General features: G+C 51.2%; 1 protein-coding gene across 1 annotated transcript; it reads left to right on the forward strand.

The window, feature by feature from the left end:
* The first annotated feature begins 5591 nt into the window (after positions 1–5591).
* Positions 5592–11517, forward strand: LOC137755034 (E3 ubiquitin-protein ligase TRIM47-like). Its single transcript, XM_068530986.1, is given in 11 exon segments — positions 5592–5626; positions 5773–5816; positions 6096–6767; positions 8829–8923; positions 9092–9325; positions 9591–9753; positions 9978–10040; positions 10957–11078; positions 11080–11317; positions 11320–11459; positions 11461–11517. Coding segments are annotated over 11 exon segments (1863 nt in total).
* Positions 11518–13590: the final 2073 nt, after the last annotated feature.

Here is a 13590-nt window from a genome sequence, read left to right on the forward strand (position 1 = left end):
AGTTCCCTTGGATATTCTTGCATCACTTTATGTCTAAATTTGGGCTATTGCTTCTACTCACATTTCATTCTGATAACCTTTGCACGTGCACCGTCTCACAGTTGGCAAATCAAAGAGCTAAGCATCCTCAAAATATGCCTGCTTTGTGCAATAATGATGGATAGTAAGCAGATGTTTGGAGGGGGGAGGATTCGGAAGGCTCCACAGAGTTCTTGAACTAGACCCTGAAGTTGGAGAAGGGTGTGGTTGGCAGGTGCAGAAAGGATGTGATGCTCAGCTCTGTCACTTCTATCAGGGCTCGAGCAAACGTCCACTTATTTGCTGCCATGTGCTGCACAGCCACTGCATGCCTGGAACAGCAAACGTCCACTTATTTGCTGCCATGTGCTGCACAGCCACTGCATGCCTGGAACAGTGAGAGAGAGGGGAATGCTGGAGGCAGGGAGGAAACAGCCAAGCAGCTGCTGTAGTGGCCACGGGAGCTTCATCAGAACCTGGGCAGAGGGACTTCCCTGGTGGTCCAGTGGCTAAGACTCCGCACTCCCAATGCAGTGGGTCCGGGTTCCACCCCTGGTCAGGGAACTAGGTCCCACGTGCCTCAATTAAGACCTGGCGCAGCCAGATAAATAAATAAATAAATAAATAGTAGAGGGCTTCCCTGGTGGCGCAGTGGTTAAGAAAATTCCTGCCAATGCAGGGGACACGAGTTCGATTCCCTGGTCCGGGAAGATCCCACGTGCCGCGGAGCAACTAAGCCCGTGCGCCACAACTACTGAGCCTGCACTCTAGAGCCCACGAGCCACAACTACTGAACCCGCGTGCCACAGCTACTGAAGCCCACGGGCCTAGAGCCCACGCTCCGCAACAAGAGAAGCCACCACAATGAGAAGCCTGCGCACCTCAACGAAGAGTAGCCACAACTAGAGAAAGCCCGCGTGCAGCAGCGAAGACCCAATGCAGCCAAAAATAAATAAATAAATAATTTTTATAAATAAATAGTAGGGAAAAAAAAAAAAAGAACCTGGCAGAGGCAGGGCAATGGAAATGCTGAGCCAGAATCAAGCCCCTTTGAGATACTTAAAGGCAGCCACGTATTCAAGAATCACTACAAGTCCTAAGCAGGATAAATAAAAACACACATAGAAATACCAAAATGGATGAAAACAAAATATGGAGAAAATCTTAAAAGTCACCAGAAGGGGGGGAAAAGAGGTTACTTTCAAAGGAACAGCAATAAGACTGACAGTCATCTTCTCAACAGAAAAATATAAACCAGAAGACAGTGGAATTAAATCTCCAAAGTGCTGAAAAGAATATAGCTGCCAACCTAGAATTCTATCCTTAGTGAAGATATCCTTTAAGAATGAAGATGATGTAAAAGCAACTTTGACAACCAGAACCTGAGAGTATTTGTCACCAGCAGACCTTGTACTAAAGGAAATACTAGAAGGTGTTCCTCAGGAAGAAGGAAATGACCCCAGAAGCTAGAGACATAGGAAAAAATGGAGAGCAATTAAAATGGTAAGTACATGGATTGATATATATAGATATATAGATTACACACAGAGAACATTTAAGCATTATTAGCACTTTATAGTTTTAAAATATATAAAGAGAATTAAAATACACAACCATAGTAAAAGTTGGGATGAGGTAAATGAAGTTGAAGAATTCTAAGGGTTTGCATTATTTAAGATTAAAGTAACGCTTAATATTAGACTTTGATAAGCCATGGATGCATGTTATAATTTCTCAAGTAACTACCCCCCAAATAATAGAAGTATAACTACCCAGATAATAGGAAAGAGGAAATTGAATAATAAAAAATCAATAATGGCAAAACAAGTCACTAGGAAAACATAATAATTATAAATTTGTGTGCATCTGATGTTCTAGCCTCAAAATTGATAGAACTAAAAGGAGAAATAGGCAAATCCATAATAATACTAGGAATTTTGTCACATCTTTTAGTATTAAAAGGACCAGAAAACCAATAGGGATACCGATGCTTTTAACAACATGATTGGCAAATGTCATAACTGAAATGTGTAGAACACTACATCAGAAAACTGCAGAACACATTCTGAATTTTTTTTAAAATTTATTTATTTATTCATTTTTTGGCTGCATTGGGTCTTCGTTGCTGTGCGCGGGCTTTCTCTAGTTGCATTGAGCGGGGGCTACTCTTTGTTGCAGTGTGCTGGCTTCTCATTGCAGTGGCTTCTCTTGTTGTGGAGCACAGGCTCTAGGCGTGTGGGCTTCAGTAGTTGTGGCATGTGGGCTCAGTAGTTGTGGCTCGCGGGCTCTAGAGCGCAGGCTCAGTAGTTGTGGCACACGGGCTTAGTTGCTCCGCGGCACGTGGGATCTTCCCGGACCAGGGCTCGAACCCATGTCCCCTGCATTGGCAGGCGGATTCTTAACCACTGCGCCACCAGGGAAGTCCCACATTCTGAATTTTTAAGTGCATTTGGAAGTTACCAGCATTGACCATGTCGCTCTGATCCATAAAGCAAGTCTTTAAAAAAGTCAAAGGATTTAAATCCAAGCATAACATCTGATTATAGTGGAATCAAGTTAGAAATCAATAATAAAAAACGATAATTAGAAAATATCTGTATTTTTGGAAACGGAGCAACATGCTTCTAAATAACTCATGGGTCAGAGAAGACATCACAATGGAAATCAGAAAACATTTTGAACTGAATGATAATGATAATACTCTTTAGGATAAGGTGCAATAAGAGTCGTACTTAAATGGGAAAACATATGTATTAACAAGGAAGAAATGCTAAAAATTGTTATATAAACATCCATCTCAGGAACTTAGAAAAGCAAATTCAACATAAAGAAAGTAAAAGGAAGGAATAACCCAAAGAAGTAAAAGCAATAATAAAGAGCAGAAATCAATGACATAAAAAACAAACAAACAGGGCTTCCCTGGTGGCGCAGTGGTTGAGAATCTGCCTGCCAGTGCAGGGGACACGGGTTCGAGCCCTGGTCTGGAAAGATCCCACGTGCCGCGGAGCGGCTGGGCCCGTGGGCCACAATTGCTGAGCCTGCGCGTCTGGAGCCTGTGCTCCGCGACGGGAGGGGCTGAGACGGTGGGAGGCCCGCGCACTGCGATGAGGAGTGGCCCCTGCTTGCCACAACTAGAGAAAGCCCTCGCACAGAAACGAAGACCCAACACAGCCATAAATAAACAAACAAACAAACAAACAAACATACAACTATCAAAACCGAGAGCTGATTCTTTTAGAAGGTTAATAAAATGGATAAACTCCTAGAAAGTTTATTTCATCAAGAAAAAAGAAAATACAAAGGATATCTGGAATGTGAAAGGGAGCCACAACTACAAATCCTACAGCCTTTATAAGGATTATAAGTGCCACTCTTAGGGATATAGCCAAGGGAATTGAAAGCAGGGATTCAAACGGATATTTGTATACCCATGTTCATAGCAGCATTACTCACAATAGCTAAAAGGTAGAGGCAACCCAAATGTCCATCAACAGAAGAATGGATAAACAAAATGTGTTTATAGAGAGAGAGCAGGAACATTATCCAGCCATCAACAGGGATGAAATTCTGATACATGCTATAACATGGATGAACCCTGAAAACATTAAGTAAAATGAGCCAGACTCAAAAGGACAAATATGGTATGATTTCACTCATACAAAATATCTAGAATAGAGATAGAAAGATAGAGATATCATAGAGATAGAAAGTAGATTAGAGGTTACCAGGAGCTGGAGGGGGGGAGGTATGGGAAATTGTTGCTTAGTGGTTACAAAGTTTCTGTTAGGGGTGATGAAAAAGTTTTAGATATAGATAGTGGTGATGGTGGCACAACATTGTGAGTGTACTCAATACCACTGAACTGTACACCAAAATGGTTAAAATGCCATTTTCATGTTATGTTAAAAATTATAAGTGGATAGGGAATTCCCTGGTGGTCCAGTGGTTAGGTCCAGTGGTTAGTGGTTAGCGCTTTCACTACCGAGGGCCTGGGTTCAATCCCTGGTCCGGAACTAGGATCCCACAAGCCGCACAGTGCGGCCAAAAAAAAAAAAAAAATAGAAAGAAAATAAGTGGATCTTATGAAGAACTTTATACCCCCCAAATTTTTAAATTTAGAGGAAATGGACAAATTCCTAGGAAAACACCATTTACCAAAATTGACACAAGAAGAAATAGACAACATAATTTCTGAAAGAAATTGAATATGTAATTAATAACCTTTCCACAAAAGATTTTCTGGGTCTAAGTGGGGTTTTTTGTTTTTGTTTTTTTTTGTCTGAGCGGCATGTGGGATCTTAGTTCCCTGGCCAGGGATCAAACTCATGGCCCCTGCAGTGGAAGCGTGTAGTCTTAACCACTGGACCACCAGGGAAGTCTCCAGTCCTAGGTGGTTTTACCAGTGAATTCTACCAAACATTTAAGTTAGAAGTAATATCAATCTTATTATTCCACATAAGTGATAAAGAACACTTCCCAACTTGTTTTATGAAGCTATCATACCTTAACACCAAAACTTGATAGGGACATTACATAAAAGGAAAATTACAGGCCAATCTCATTCGTGATCACAGTTGCAAAAATCCTAAGAAAATAGTAGCAAATTGAATCCAGCATATATAAAAAGCACAGCATGTTATGGCCAAGAAGTGTTCATTCCAGAATGCAAGTTTCGTTTAATAATTGAAAATCAATAAATATAAATTCACCACATCAGCAGAATAAAAGAGGCAAAGCTTATAATCATCTCAAATGATGCAGAAGAAGAATTAGATAAAAGTCAACAACCATTCCAGATAAAATCTCTCAGCAAACCAGGAAGAAAAGGGAGTCTACAGAATCTGATACAGGTATCTACAAAAAACTTAACAGCAAACATCATACTTAATGGAAAAATGCTGAAAATGTTTCCTCTGAGATAAGGAAATGAGAGAAGGATGTCTTCTGTTTACCATTCCTATCCGATAAGTGGAACCAAGCTAACTTTTTGGAGTAAAAGAGTGATATATTGTAAACTTTTCAAGGCATATATCCTGTCAGGCTGGAAGAACTGGGAAACAGAAACACTGACAAGAAACTATCACAGTGATAAGAGTCTTCCGCTGCATTCATCCCTTTTTTCCTTCTCAGGGTCAGAACCACAGTGGGAAGCAACAATCTTTAGGATGACCAATCAGATAATGTTTGGATCACTCAACTTCAGATCAAGGAGCCTTGAAGTATCTTCTACAACAACCCTGTTGATTCACGAGAACCATAGTCCCGAGAGATTAAACCAGTTGCCCAAGATCCCACTGCCACTTAGTTGCCATCTTCCCTCTCTGGTTGGTAATGCAAGTCCACCAAGTCCACTGCAAGGGGCCCCAGGTGCAGCAGTGGCTCCACCTCCTGGGATGAAGACTCTGGAGCAAAGAATCTCTTGGGCGGGGCAGAACGCATCAGCACTGCAGCCTGTCCGGTGGCACACCTTTTGCCCTGCTGACATCACAAGCAGAATGCTGGGGCTGGTCACGGTTGAATTGTGACATCAGGGAGCAAAATTGCAGGCAGTCTCGAGGAGGGGGGCCAACTTGATGGGGAGACCGCAAAACAGCAGCCAAAGGGAAAGGTGAGAAGGTGGTCATCAAACCTCAAGAGATGTAAAGGGCTGGGGTGAGGGCACACTGGACTGATGGGGCTCCTCCCTGCACTGGTGAAGTGCGGGCAAGGCCCCTACGCCTGAATGCCCAAGGGTTCTTTTTTCTCCCTCCATAGGGCAGCCAAGCCTCTGGCTCTTCTTGACATACAGAGAGTTTCACGTGAGTAGTTGTGCTTTGACCTTTCTTCTGAAGGGCCAAGGAAGTGGTTCCTTTCCCGTGTCACGATGTGACTTCTTCCATCCACCTTCTCATCCAGGAATTAGAACAGGGACAAGGAGAACACAAGCCCCAATTTATGCCCCCATGTGGGTTGACCGATGGCACAGTCCCTGTACCCCATGGGCAGACAGCTGCTTCCAAGAGGAGAACTGGTGTATCTCTCAAAGGGCCCCTCAACTCCTGCCTTGGCTTCCACACAGCTTTGCGCTATCTTCCCAGGGCCAGTCCAGGACCAAGTCCCAGCCCTGCAGCCCCCTGCCCAGCCCTCAAGACCTCCCCAAGGCCAGTTCCTGATGAATGACAGCAACAATCTCCCCACATTGGAGGACCAAGTCCTCTGCCCCGTTTGCCTGGAGGTGTTCCACAGCCGGGTCACTACCGCCTGCGGGCACAACTTCTGCAGGACCTGCCTCCAGGGCTTCTGGGACCACCAGGCAGCTGTGGGAGAGACGCTCTGTTGCCCCCAGTGCCGAGAGAGCTTCCCCTCCAGGCCTCGCCTCTGCGAGAACGTCACCCTGGAGGAGATGGTGACCTGTTTCACCCAGGCCGAGGGCCAGGCCTTGGGGGCCTCACAGAACCTGGCCGGGCCCAGAGACGTGCCCTGCGACTTCTGTGCCCCAGAGAAGCTCAAGTCAGTCAAGTCGTGCCTGCAGTGCATGGCCTCCCTGTGCGAGAAGCACCTGCGCAGCCACTTCGAGGACCAGGTGTTCCAGGGCCACCAGCTGCTGGAGCCCGTGTGGGACCTCAAGAGCCGGCTGTGCCGGAAGCACCGCAAGCTACAGAGGCTGTACTGCCGCACGGAAGGCTGCTGCATGTGCGGGGCCTGCCTGCTGAAGGAGCGCAAGAACCACGACACCATCCCCCTGGAGGAGGAGCGTGCCAGCAAGGAGGGGAGGGGGAGGGGGAGGGGAGGAGCCAGGGCACTCGGGAGTCCTCCTGGAACGTGAAAGTCTCTCAGAAGCTCTGGGCACACCTTTCCTCGGAGGAAAGTTATGCAGCCATTACAAGGATGGTCACGATGGGGCTTCCCTGGCGGTCCAGTGGTTGACACTCCACAATTCCACTGCAGGGGGCACAGGTTCCATCCCTGGTCTGCGAACGAGGCTCCCACATGCGGCGCTGCGTGGCCAAAAAAAAAAAAAAAAAAGATGGTCACGAGCGTCCTGCCAGGACATGAAAAGTGCTGGCAAGTTGAATGAATAAGGATCCAAAATTATTTGTGATGAATCCTATTTAAATTTTTTTTGCACAGAAAAAGGAAAGGCTGAAAGAGAACATATCAAAATACAAACATGTCATGTTCAGTTGGGCAAATCCCTTCCTTTTTTCTTATTGATTGATTGATTGATTGATTGATCTTTTGGCTGTGCTGCGTCTTTGTTGCTGCGCGCGGTCTTTCTCTAGTTGTGTCGAGCGGGAGCTACTCTTCATGGTGGTGCACGGGCTTCTCATTGCGGTGGCTTCTCTTGTTGCGGAGCATGGGCTCTAGGGCACACAGGCTTCAGTAGTTGTGGCACGCAGGCTCAATAGTTGTGGCTCATGGGCTCTAGAGTGCAGGCTCAGTAGTTGTGGCGCACGGGCTTAGTTGCTCCGCGGCAGGTGGGAATCTTCCCAGACCAGGGCTCGAACCCATGTCTCCTGCGTTGGCAGGTGGATTCTTAACAACTGTGCCACCAGGGAAGCCCCCTTTTTTCTATTTTCAAATTTTGTTTACTGTATTTGTATTGATTTTACAATGGAATACTTATATTTTAGACATTCTATCATGTATATTCTAGAACTGTGCTATTCCAACGTAGCCACCTGTTGATGGTCCCTGGCAAGAATGGAGCTTGTGCGGAATGTAAGCCAGCTCATCACACTCTTCAGTTCAGCTGATGCTTTTTTCATAGCAAGACTTTCTCAACAAAGGAAGCAGCGCGTTGATCTACAGTCTGGCAGGAGCTTCTTCTTTTGTTGTGGGTCAGCAACAGTTCATAGACAGGCCCTTGGAATAGCACTGTCCTCTAGTAGATTGTAAAACATGACAATGCCCACCTCTGGAATAGGTGAGACTAAAGGCTTATGTGGAACTTGGAAACATAATGCTGCCTGGGCCTGGCAGCGCTGCCCAGGGAGCCAAGGGCTCCGTATCTGATGGGCCCCTCCTCACCCCACTGCCTCTCAGGCTTCTCAAGTCACTGAACCCTCCACAGCAGCTTCTTGTGATCTGAAACCCAATGGTCATCACTGTCAGGAACAAAGAACCTGATACCTAAGAACGAGGAGAGAGTCTCTCAGGGAGTGAGAGAACAGGAGCGGAGGGGTGGCCCTCAGGGAATTCCCTGGTGGTCCAGTGGTTAAGACTCCGCAGTTCCATTTCAGGGGGCACGGGTTCGATCCCTGGTCGGGGAACTAAGATTTCGCATGCCATGCCACGTGGCCAAAAAAAAAAAAAAAAAGAGGGGTGGCCCTGGGCCATCTACCCTTCAGCTCTGCCCATCCTCATTCTCATTCAAACCTCTTAAGAATGTCAGAGGTGAGGACTTCCCTGGTGGCATAGTGGTTAAGAATCCACCTGCCAATGCAGGGGACACGGGATCGATCCCCTCTCCGGGAAGATCCCACATGCCGCGGAGTTACTAAGCCCACGAGCCACAACTACTGAAGCCCGTGTGCCTAGAGCCCATGCTCCGCAACAAGAGAAGCCACCGCAATGAGAAGCCCATGCACTGCCATGAAGAGTAGCTCCTGCTCGACGCAACTAGAGAAAGCCCGCGTGCAGCAACGAAGACCCAGCGCAGCCAAAAAATAAATAAATAAATAAAATGGATTCTTTTTTTTAAAAAAAAAGAATGTAAGAGGTGCGTCTCTTCTGGGCCTGATGTGGGGCTGCTTACAGAAGGGCTTCTGCTAGGGCACCTCTCTGAATCAGTGGCTCTCTCCTCTTCCACCCCACCCTCTCACCCCAGATCGAGGTTCGGAAGGTCCAGGCCAACGTGGAGATCCAGATGCTGATCATCACCTCTGACAGCCAAAAGCACCGGGGCCAGGTGGCTTTTCTCTCGGTAAGGTTGGTCCACCCCCAGCCCCGGCCCAGGCTGAGGGGACCTCTCAGGGCTTGGAGGGAATGGGGTGAGGCCAGGAAGACAGAGAAGGGATGCCTAGGCAGAAGACAACGGCGGTACTGGCGTGGGGCTCAGAGATGCCTCTCTATACGCCCTTCCACCCCCCAGAAATTGATCCAGACAACTCGGGATGAGGTGAACACCTGCTTTTCGGAGATCATCCAGGAGATCAAACAGATGCAGACGAAGGTCTTGGATTTCATGGAGAAAGAGGAGGCTGCCGCCCTGGGGAAGCTGGGCGGCTCCATCCAGCAGAGCCACAACCGGCTCCTGAAGCTGGAGGGGGACAGCATCTGGCTCCGCACCCTGCTCGCCAACCGAAGCGACCAGCAATTTCTGCAGGCAAGGCCCCACCCTACCCCCACCTCTGCCCCAAGCCCATCACAACCTCCACTAGGCCACAGTGGCTGGGCCTTTGACATCCCTAACCTAAGATGTCCAGAAAACCAGGAGGAGGGGAGAAAGATGTCCAGGTTTGAACATGGGCAGCTTTTCCACCTGCCCCATGGTTCTGGGGACCGCTAAGCCCCTGGCGTAAGCAGGAGTTCCTGGAATCTGCTTGGGGCCTGGCTAACAAGTGGTATTGCCAGCCCCGCCCTGCACGCAGGAGTTCCCCAGTCTGAAGCACTTCCCGGCCTGCGTGGAACCCCTGATGGGCACCAACTGTGAGGAGAAGCAGAGCTTCCTCCAGCTGCCAGAGACCTTGGCAGAGCTCCGGACCCGGCTGGTGGACGTGGGTCTCAGCTTCATCAACCAGCTCTTCCTGAAGGGTTAGTTAGTACCTGGTTGCCTGGGACTCCTGGAGACTCACCTGCATTCTGGGTGTGGGACGGCCCTACAGGGCAGTGGTTGGGATTCCAGGCACTTGTAGAGAACCCTGCCTGTCTGTGTGCACCTTCCCCAGGTAACTCAACCTCCTGGAAGCCCACGCCTCTCTCTGGAAAGATGCTGGGCTGTGAAAGTGTCCTCAGCAAAGCCCCTCCATCTTCCCCAGGCATCAAGATGAACTCCTGTGAGGTGCTGCCCGCAGCTGTGGACAGGGAAACACTTCTCAAGTGTGAGTCCTCAGTACTGGGGTCCAGCCCCAGGGGTGGGAAGGAAAGGAACAGGGCCCTTGGATGCCTTGACTTACCAAGCCCCACCTCCATTCAGGCCAGGGCTCCAGAGAGGTGCCAGCTCTCTCCTGCCCTGACCTCGCACTCTGGACTGGAGACCTCGGAAGGACTCGGCCCGTGACTCCAGGGCCCCGATAGGAAGGGGAGAAGGCTGTCCTGTCCCAGCCCCATGGGTGGGCAAGGCCTCACCTACCACCCAGAGGCCGGCTCTGCAGCCCCCCGTGGCCCTGATATGGCACAACCTCTGCCCTCAGCTAGGTGCCTGCCGACCTCCCCTGGACTTTATCCAAGCCAGCTTGGATGACCCAGTCCATTTCTTCCTCAGCCAGTTTCCCTTTTCATTTAATGTCCCTGCAGCCCCTCTCCCAGGCTGGGCTAGGGGCCAAGTGATTCTCTAAGAAATCATCGGTGATTTCTCTGAGATCTCCAGGGTCAAGGTTGCATTGCCTTTGATGAACCCTTCTGAGCGACCTCCTCCAGGAGCTCTTGACTCTCCCTCAGTCCCACTCAATCTTGTGTCCTGAACAAATAAAAAAGGAGATTATGTTAGGGTTTTGCGGGGGCGGGGTGGGGGGCCAGATAGGAGGACTCTTGGTTCTCAACTTCTCTAGGAAGGCAGACCTTTGGACAGCACCCAACTCATCATTCCTCCGGACTATGTCAGCACCCCCAGGGGGCCACAGTTGGAGACTTAAAGAGGCGGGTATAGAGGGGCCACTCCTGGGAGCTGGGGGTGGAAGCATTCGGTGACTTCTGTGCAGAAGCCATGCGGCTTCGGCCCCTCCCCCCTCCGGGCCTCCAGCGCTCCGCGCCCGGGGCCAATGGCCCTGGCCTCCTTTCCCGTCCCCCTTGCCCCAGGTTATTGCAGCCTGAACCTCGACCCCGCCGCGGCCAGTGAAGAGCTGTTCCTGCTCAAGGAGGCCCACTCGGTGCTGAACCTGGGCACCCTCCTGGAGCCCCGCGCCGCGGCGGCCCCGTCCCGGCGGCTTCAAGCAGTGGCCGCAGGTGCTGTGCTCGCGCGGCCTGGCGGAGGGCTGCCACTACTGGGAGGCCGAGGTGTCCAACTCGTGGGTGTGCCTGGGCGTCACCTACCGCCGCAGCCCCCCGCCCAGCGGCCGCCCGCGCCGCAACATCATCTACCTGCTGGGCCGCAGCCCCTACTCGTGGTGCCTGGAGTGGGACTCGCTCAGGTTCTCCGTGCGGCACAACGACACGCAGACGGTCTGCACGGCGGCCAGCACCGCACGCTCGGCGTGGCGCTCGACTGCGGCGCCGGCTGCCTCTCCTTGTACGGCGTGGCGGGCGGCTTGAGCCTCCTCTACCGCTTCCTGGCCGCCTTCCTGGAGCCTCTCTACCCCGCGGTCAGTCATGGTCAGCAGCAGCGCCTCGGTCACGCTGAAGCAGCGCCCGGAGGCGTAGGCGGCGGCCAATAAAGCTGGACTCGAGCGCTGGCTGGCCCGCTGGGAGGGGCGCGCCGGGGAGGGTGGCGGCCCTCGGGGACCCCTGGCCCGTGGCTGAGGGGTGGGCGGCGAACCTGCCTCCCGACCCGCTGCCTGGACTTGACCTGCGGCGCCTGCCCAGTGGTCCCGGGAGGTCCTGGGAATCCCAGAAAACAGGCCGACCCCTCTGGCCTCACCATCACGGGAGAAGGGCTCTGAACCAGAATGGAGAGCCCCCGGGACTGGGGACAGCCCTGTGGCCTCCGGGGTGACGGGGGGGGGGTCCTGACCAGGATGCACGGCCTCCCCCGCCCTTGAGTTGCCAAACCCCATCAGAGGTTCTCCAGGTCGGTCCTGGCTACTCAGCACCAGGGCCTTGTTGCCCGAGAATGGGCGGGGCTTGGACCAGGTGGCTTCTCTCCGGCTCCTCCCCCACAGCTGGCCAGACTTGAGAGTTGGCACCTGACCCACCGGGGTAGAGGTGTTCTGTGTTACTGGCTTAATTGGAGGCTGGGAAGTTAAGCCAAGGAATCCATGACTATCCCAGACCCCATCCCCCCCGAAAAAAAAGGCTGAGGGCCTAGGTCCAGGCGGGGTTGGGGCCTCTGACCCTGCTGCCCAGCAGACTTTCTCACACAGCAGGTGTTTTACAGCATGGAGAGGGTGTGGAACTGAGGCTGTCCGGGCGGGAAAACCTTAACAGCCCTGCACCCTCCCCGGTGTTCCTGAAAGCTGTTTTCCCCACCCCCATCCCTAAGCGGATGGCACTCAGCTCCCGTGGGTAGCACTGCCCGAAAGCAAAGGGGCTTCGTCCACATCCAGGCCTCTGCCATCAGACCTGTCCAGCAGCGTGTGTAGAAGTCAGCAGGAGAGGCTGGGCCTGGGCTGGGCCCCTGCCCTGCGACCCTGGCAGGAGTGTGACTGGGGACCCGGCCCCTCTGGGGAGGCAGCCTGGGCATTTCCAGCCTCAGCCAGTTACTTGTTCCTGCAGCTTCTCAGGTGAGGGCCTCGGTAAGGTTAATGATTGACTCTGAAGAGGAAATGATACAAGTCATGGGGGAGAAAATCCCTGGGGCAATGTCATCCAGAACCAGGGTGTGCCTGAATTCCATCCCCGCCTGGCCTGTTCTCGGAGAAATTGGTGACCCTAGTTTCTCACTGGGAGGGGGCCGTCATTGTGGAGCCTGGCAGGGCGGCCGCGCAGCAGGTGTTGGGTGCACTCTGATGGCCTCGCGGGATGGGGTGCCCTTTGGCTGCCTTGAGCCTGGGCTGTGGCTCATGTCGATCTTCCTCCCTGGAGGCTCCGCTCAGCACCAGTCCAATCACTTTCATCCTCACAGGCTGCTACTGGTGTGGATGGGTAGGAATGAAATCTAAACTTTTTCCCTTTGTTCAACAGAAAGCTTGCACGCCAAAATGCTTAAATCTTGCCTCCTCGCCCCCAAAATCTGTTCCTCCTGGGCAAGAGGCTGCACACTTTCTAATCTATGGGCTGAGGTCAAGAAATGCTGAGGGGACTTCCCTGGTGGCGCAGTGGACAAGATTCCTTGCTCCCAATGCAGGGGGCCTGGGTTCGATCCCTGGTCAGCGAACTAGATCCCATATGCATGCTACAACTAAGATTTCGCCTGCAACAACTAAGGAGCCGGCAAGCCGTAACTAAGGAGCCCGCCTGCCACAACTTAAGACCCAGTGCAACCAAATAAATATTAAAAAAAAAAAAAATATGCTAAGAAGGTAACTGTGTAGCTGCGTGGATCTGAGTCCTTACCCATCAGGGAGCTGACAAGGGGGTCTACCCTCGCCAGCTCCTCCTGGTTCTGAGGGACACTTCACATGGTGTGTGTTGCTGGAATGGTGATGCCCTCAGGCACACATTGCTGTGAAATCCATATCAGAAGCATGTCATTTGCTTTCTTAAACAGTTCCTGATTTGAAGTTCCTAGGCCCCTAGGGATCCACAATGGTAGTTCTGGGGGTCGTCAGATACTTGCCAATATTTCAAAAAGCCAAATGGCAAGTAGGCCTGCATGTCAGTGAGGCTGGCCAGCAA

This window comes from Eschrichtius robustus, chromosome 20 (genome assembly GCF_028021215.1).
Source record: "Eschrichtius robustus isolate mEscRob2 chromosome 20, mEscRob2.pri, whole genome shotgun sequence".
Taxonomy (NCBI): Eukaryota; Metazoa; Chordata; class Mammalia; order Artiodactyla; family Eschrichtiidae; genus Eschrichtius; species Eschrichtius robustus.